The 7,737-nt window shown below is 36.4% G+C and overlaps 1 protein-coding gene across 1 annotated transcript; it reads right to left on the minus strand.

Moving 5' to 3' along the window:
• On the minus strand, positions 6,841 to 7,420 carry LOC109712694 (ethylene-responsive transcription factor 4-like). Its single transcript, XM_020236428.1, has one exon. It carries the CDS (start codon positions 7,175 to 7,177, stop codon positions 6,860 to 6,862), a length of 318 nt encoding a protein of 105 aa, XP_020092017.1. The 5' UTR covers positions 7,178 to 7,420; the 3' UTR covers positions 6,841 to 6,859.

Genomic DNA, 7,737 nt, shown 5'->3' on the forward strand with positions numbered 1-7,737 from the left:
ATTATATATATATATATATATATAATATATGAGAGAGAGAAAGAAGAGAGAGACTGAGCAGAGCTACTGTGGCTATTAGCAGCAACAGGCAGTCCTTGTCTCCTAACTTCTAAACCACTCATAAGTGTGATGCTGGCTAGAATGGAGACGAGGAAATATTGGGAAAATATCTAGAAGAAAGCATTAAAGACACCAAAAAGAATTGAGACACCCAATTTTTTTCCCATATCTCCTCCCTCTCTCATTCACTAGCCACCCATCCAATTGATCGTGGTTAAGAAAGTTTAGGCACACAAGGACTGCTTGTGCCCTAATAGCAACGGTAGCCCGCTATATAATATATATATAAATATATATAATATTATATATATATAAATTATATAAAAGACTAGTTAGCTATCTGAAAGTATGCGATTCTCCATAACTTCAGTCGTTTGTCGATGTAGTAACTCAAATCGACATGCGTCTCGTAGACTTATCTCGAATATTTGAAGTATCTAGAAAATAATTTTAATGGCCATGGTGACCAATTCAACGTGGTAGAAATATTCAAATGCACGTGAAATTTTGAATAAAAATTCTTTATGCTATATAAATACAAGATCAATATTTTTGATACTAAAATTTTTAATATCAATTACTCACATTTGTAAGAATTTATTTCAACGATTGATTTTGAGTCCTCCTTCAATCACTAGGCAAATGATACCGAAAATCACAAATATTTATTTTTAGGTACTTCAATACTCTAGACAAGATCTAACGGAACCGATAGTCAATTTGGATAAGTCCCAACATCTAAAACAACATTGGAAGCAACAAGCCCCGTGCTTCCAGATAAGAATACCAGCTATAATATATAATATATATATATAGCATATGGCAAATAACATTCCCGGTGCAGCAAACTCAAAATACTTAAACACAACGATTAAAGGCCTTTTCTTCCAAAACTATTTCTAAACAACATATAATATATTTATTCGGATATATAATAACTAATATAATAAACAAAAGCCGGAGCTCCACACGGTACTATACGTGTTTTGTTTCGATCTACAGCGGTTCTTAAAATAGCATCCATACCGTTAAATATGACTATAAAAGTATTAGTAATTAAAGATAAAATTTCATTTTTTTCATAATATATTAAATTATAACAAATGGAAGAATAAATTGATAATCTTTAAAAGTTGAGATGATCTTTAAATTCAAGATCAAGAAATGTTAACTTAAAAATATATATTTTGAAAGTAGTTTCTATCAAATTTGAAGAAATTTAGATTCTTCTACGACTCCGGTTAAAAAAAAGTCATAATACCATTGAAAATTGACAATTTGTTGAAATAGGTTTGATTCATAAAACTATGCGAAAAAATTAAAATTGTTATTTCTAAGAATTTAAAATACCCTAGATTCAGCTTTTCGGTGTGGATTCTGTTTGACATTCAGCGCCTAACAGATCGAAACAAAAAAAGTACCGGAGCATCCCAACGGTATCATAGATAGTATAGAACCTGAGCTGGATATATATTATATATAATGAATATAATGAGAGCAGAGAGAGAAGAGAAAAAAACGAGAGAAGAGAGAAGAGATGAGAGAGAGAATTGTCCTCAAATACTATTAATAAAAACTTTTATAGTTTTTAAAAAAGCCATTGGATTGTAAAATTTAGCATTAACATCATAGTAGTTCTAAAATTAGTGTGTCACCTAGGGTTGATGTAGTTTTGATTGAATAGTATGATATATGAAAAAGGGAATTGATTAAAGTATAAATCTAATCACTAAACCAAATACTAAAAAAGTAAACCAGCTAACTAAATATAATAAAAAAATATATATATGTATATATTAGTCTAAGTCTACTATACTCATAAAAATAAACCTTTGTTCTTATAAGTTTTTTGCTTTGTTTGACCGTTAGATCTACGTTTCTAATCATTTCCAATTAATCTCAGCATTCAACACACAACCTATTCAACTAAGAGACCACTATTAACCCTACGGAAAAATATATTCTAACGCACATTCTCTCATACAATGGTTGAAACTTATAGAGCACAAAGGGGGCTAAAAGAGTAAGTAGCTCTAGCATATATATATAAATATCTATATATATATATAAAATATATATAAAACTATATATTTATTATTATTATAATATGTAGACGAGAGCGAGAGAGAGAAGAGAGAGGGGAACAGGGCTACACATTAGGCACAACAGTCTTATGTGCTCCTAACAATTTAACGCACCTATCAAGCTTTGATGGTAGCTAGAATATGAGCAGATGAAGGAATATATGGATGAGAAATTTCCAAAGAAAAAAAATTAAACACCCAAAGAATTAAGAAGACACAAGTTTCCCAATATTCCTCCCTCTCTCATTCTAGCCACATCCATCAACTTGATGGGTGATTAAAAGTGTAAGAGCACATGCAGGGTCTGCTGATGCCCTAATAGCACGGTACCCCTGCTATATATATAATATATAGATTAGTTCTAAATAATATATATAATATATATATATATATATATATATATATATATTATATATTGAGGCTAATAATGCTTATGAAAGTATGGAAGTTCTCCAGTACTTCCAATCTTTCGTGTTAGTACTTCCTCGACGATCCGCACTCCGATTAAACTTGCATCTAGAAGTATTGGAAGTATCTGAAAATAATTAATTGGCCATGTGAGCCAAGTTTTAACGTGTAGAAATATTCAAATCATGTGAAACTTTTGATAAAAAATTCTTACATGGCTATTACTATAAAGATCAATATTTTTGATCTAAAATTTTAATATCATATCATTTCACATTTTTATAAGAATTTTAGTTTCACTATGATTTGAGCCCCTATCGATCACATTTGGCATCCCAGGGCAATTGAAATCTATGAAAAATCACAAAATTTATATTCTCAGGTATTCAAATACTCTAGATGCAAGTGAAACGGAACATGATAGTCCATTTGTAAAGTCCAACATCTAAAACCACTTGGAAGCACGGAAGCTCCGTGCTTCAGAAGAATCCAGCTATTATATATATAATGATAGAAGAGAGAGAGAGAGAGAGAGAGTCCGGCTACTATACTCTTACGAGTACAATCGCCTTCGTACTCATAAGTTGTTTTCGATAATAGAGCTTCCGAATTGAGGATCCATACCGTCAAACATTATCTAGAGCATTTAAAACTTCTACAAATCGAATTTTATAATTTTTCGATATCATTTACCTTACGATCAAAAGCCCACAAAATTAATAATTTTTAACGGCCAATATGAGATATTTGCTAATTTAACGGTGTAAAAGAATCGGAATAGGTTGAATTTTTGATAAAAAATTCTATTCACTACCTAAATAAAGATCAATAACTCTGATCTTAAATTGAAGGATCCGATCATCCATTCTTAAGATGTCGTTCGATTTTGACCGTTCATTTTATACCCGTTTGATAGACTTTATAATGATTTCGAAAAATTACGAAATTTATTTTCTAAAAGTTTCAAATACCCTAAATCATATTTAACGGTGTGGATCGTCAATTCAAAAGCCCCAACATCAAAAACTACTTATGAGTACAAATGACTCTATACTTATAAGAGTATAGTAATCCTACTCTATATATATATAAACTATATATTAATCCCCAATGTTGTAAGGTGACGTGGCACCTTCTCCTTAGCTTGGAACTTTTTTGAACCGAACTGACCTGTCTCTTCTTTCAATTATTCTTCTTTGAACTGCTTTTTTTTTCTATTCAATTTTTTAAACTGAACTGACGTATTTTACTATATATTTTGTGTTGAACCCGGTTCTTCACTGAACCAACTCATCTCTTCTTTTTAATTTTTTTGAACCGAACAATCCCCAATATCATAAGGTGATGCGACGCTATATTGAAACTGAAGGTAATCTTATCACTACATATATAATGTGATAAATTTTTAAAAATATATTTTCCAACTACATAAAACCAAACAAACTATTTATAATTTCAATAATTTATACTATTATACCATTGTATTTTCAAGGGAAAACTTCAAAAACCCTTCCTGTGGTTTCGTAGTTTCTCACTTTGTCCCCTTGTGGTTTAAAATGTATCAATTTGCCCCCCTGTGGTTTCTTTTTTCTCTTTTTCTTATCAATATTAATTTTTTTTTCTTAAATCAGTGATAAAGTTAAAATTAAAGGGTACTAAAGTGAATATTTGATAAATCTAGATGGGTATCTGAAGTTTTTTGTATATAATTTAATGAAATATTAACGAACAAGCTACCGAAAAAATAAAAACGAAACCACATGGGGGCAAATTGATACACTCTAAACCACATGGTACTAAAGTGAGAAACAATGAAACCATAGGGGGGTTTTTTGAAGTTTTCCCTATTTTCAACTACACTTTATTGGGTGAATTGGGCCACAAAAGCCCAAGATGTGCAACAAACCAAAGCTCGGGCTTCGGCTAGATTGGGCTTTTAAAGCCCAATCCCCGCCCATATATAAATCATGAAGTGCCTTGAATTTGATGCTCTCCTCTGATGTATTATTATATTATTATTATTGTCACGACCAATTCCGCTAGTACTAATAACCTATTGAACCCAAACCATCGATATAAAATACTTAAAGAGTCCAAAGTATTATTACTATAGTGTTTTCCCCTTTTATTCCTACACCAAAACTTTTTTCCATCTATTATGGAGCTATTGAAGCGTTATAATTGATCTAATTTAGTTCCTCGGAATATTCTAGAAGGTTTTCTTAAATACTGATCACCAGAAAGTTCTATACACATCAAATTAATTTAGTATTTTAGCTTGCACCAAAAGGAACTTACATGAAAATTTGTCTCAAATACAAAAAATTCTTGGGTCTTCCACTACATATGTTTTGTTATATTATTAATGTATTGGCACTCATGATAGAAGGTTTAGAATTTAGAATTTAATTATGACAGAGATTACGATTTAATTATTATATTTCTTATTTTATTGCATGTAGTTGAAACTGCAGTCTCCACTACAGTTGTAATTATATACGCAAACAAATTCAAATTCGGTATCTGATTTGATATATTTGAATTCGACTATTGCATTCGACTATTGCAGTTAAAATTAGACTGGCAAGCCCAATTATAGCAGTTGGAAAACGTAAGAATTATTTTTCAAATAATTTTTTTTTTTTTTTACATTGGAGATAATTTAATCACCATTATATGCAATAACATGATAAATTTTAAAATTACATTTCTCGACTGTATACAAGTAAATAAAGTATTTACTGTCGCAGTGCTTTTCACAGCATACACTTCTAACTATACTGTATTTTTAATTACATCTAATCGAACAGCTTTTTATTAAAGTTTAGAATTTAATTATGACATTTTCAATACGCAAACAACTTAGGGCATTTAAAAGTAAACTACACGAATGGTAATAAAATAACAAATCCGAGGGCTAAGTAAAGCGGGGCGAGATCGTCTACGTAAGATTCCGACAAACGAATATAGCGGGCCCCACCACTGTTAAAAGCGGCCGCCGCGCAATTCGCCGCCAACGCCCCTCCGCATAGCGAATCCCCTGCGGATAGAAAGATCGGCCGTCCACGTCATGGACCCAACTCATCTCAGCCGTCGAAGCAGGAGGGCGTATAAGAATTTCTATGGGCGCACAAGCGGGGGATTAAAAAGAAAAAAGAAAAAAAGGCCGTGCTCGCTTTTCTTTGGGACGGGTGAGAGTGGGAGAGGTGGACACGTGTCGGAATCTGCACCGTAGATCTGGAGGCAGACGTTGCCGACACGTTTACACCGTCTCTTTTTTGTCCCAAAATCAAATCACATCAAATCACGGGGGTGTATTATCAATTATGTAGATAGAGAGAGAGAGAGAGAGAGAGAGAGGCGGTGCCCCCACGAAGCGGCAACTCGAGATTCTCCCGTACGATCAGATCCGACGGCGGATATTGCACCACCGTGCGCACACTTTTTTTAAACCAACGGTACTGATAACTCCATCTGAGAAAACTCAGAACTCAAAAACATGCGAAATAAATTATTATTTTCTGTAAATTTAAATTTTTTATAGTATAATATTTTTAATTGAATAAATATTTATCTTCAAAGCTGCTGCTGCTGCTGAGTTCAGTTATAAACTTTATAATAATATAATATTTTTAATATTATATTATATTAGATTGCGGGTATTCAAAAGAGCATAATAATTAATATGATTAACGAAACGAAAAACAATTCTTAATTTTCATTACAACAGCGAGTGCGAAAATTTCCCTCGAAAGAGCTTCGCCTCGGCGCAAAAAAAGAAAAAGAAAAAGCTAATTAATTAAATATTTACGAACAAAAAAAAGGAAAAAAAAAAAAAAAACCTCTCCCCTCCCTCCTGATCTACTATGTATAAATAAAAGAGAAATTACAAGTCTCTATACACATATCTATTATATATCTATCGTAATTGTTCGATCTCGAATCTTCGATCTACCAAAAAAAAGAGGGGGGTGGGTGGGTGGGTTGGGGCTCGAATCAAGCGATCTCGGGAGGCAGGGGGGAGGTTGAGATCGAGATCGAAGCGGGAGAGGGCGATCCTCGGCGTAGAAGAGAGGGAGCGGCGGCGAGACCGGAGCCGCGTCGATCACGCGACGACGAATCCGAGTCGCTCTGGCCCCCGGCGGCCGTGATCCCCTCCGCCGCCGCCGCCGCCGCCGCGCGGCCGCGGCGCGGCCTTCTTCGAGAGCGCGATCGGGTCGAGAAAGAAGAAAGGGCGCGGCGCGGGGCACGACGGGGAACCCCCGCAGCGGACCCTAGCGGCGGGCGCCTCCGGAAGAGATCGAGATCTAGGGTTGGGATGAGGGGATGGGGATGGGGATGGCCATGGGGGGTGGCGGAGTCGAGGTGCTGGTGGTGGGGCTCGCGGGGGCGGGGAGGGGGAAATTGGTCTTGGCCTTGGGGCCGCGGAACTCGAGCGCGGCGGCGTCGTAGGCGCGCGCGGCGTCCTCGGCGGTGTCGAAGGTGCCGAGCCACACCCTGCTCCTCTTCGCCGGGTCCCGGATCTCCGCCGCGTACCTCCCCCACGGCCTCTTCCTCACCCCCCTGTAGTGCACCTCCCTCGCCCCTCCCCCTCCCCCTCCCTTCTCCTTCCTCGCCGGCGCCATGTTTCTTCGTCTAAGCTCCCTCTCTCTCTCCCTCTTCTCAATTATCTCTCCGCGTGCGCGAACTAATTTGGGAGAGTATGGGGTGGGGAATGGGAGAGATGTTTGAGGACGAGGCTTTGTTATTTATAGAGTTTTTTTTTTTCCCCAAAAAAAAAAGAAAATGGGAAAAAGGAAGGAGCGGTGCGGGGAGGCGTAGAGATTGAAAAACTCGGCGCGGTCCACGAGCGATTTGACGGTCGCCTCTCTTTGGTGCATATATTTGTATATATAAATATAATATAATATAATAATATACAAGCCGCCGCTTTGGGGCCCCACCAATGAAGGAAACGGAGCAGGAAACCGCAGTGGGGCCCCACGTGAAAGTTGAGTAGACGCGTTTGGTTGCGGAGTGTCGTTTATTTATTTATTTTATTTATTTTTATTTATTTATTTTTTTTGTAGGTGATAGGTGATAAGTAAGAGGGGGGTGTGCGGGGATTACGTGGCACGCGTAGGAACGAGACCACGCGGCGGCGATCGCGCGCTTTTGTGTCCCCCGATTCCCCGCTCCTCCACTA

Source organism: Ananas comosus, linkage group 7 (genome assembly GCF_001540865.1).
Source record: "Ananas comosus cultivar F153 linkage group 7, ASM154086v1, whole genome shotgun sequence".
NCBI classification, from domain to species: Eukaryota; Viridiplantae; Streptophyta; class Magnoliopsida; order Poales; family Bromeliaceae; genus Ananas; species Ananas comosus.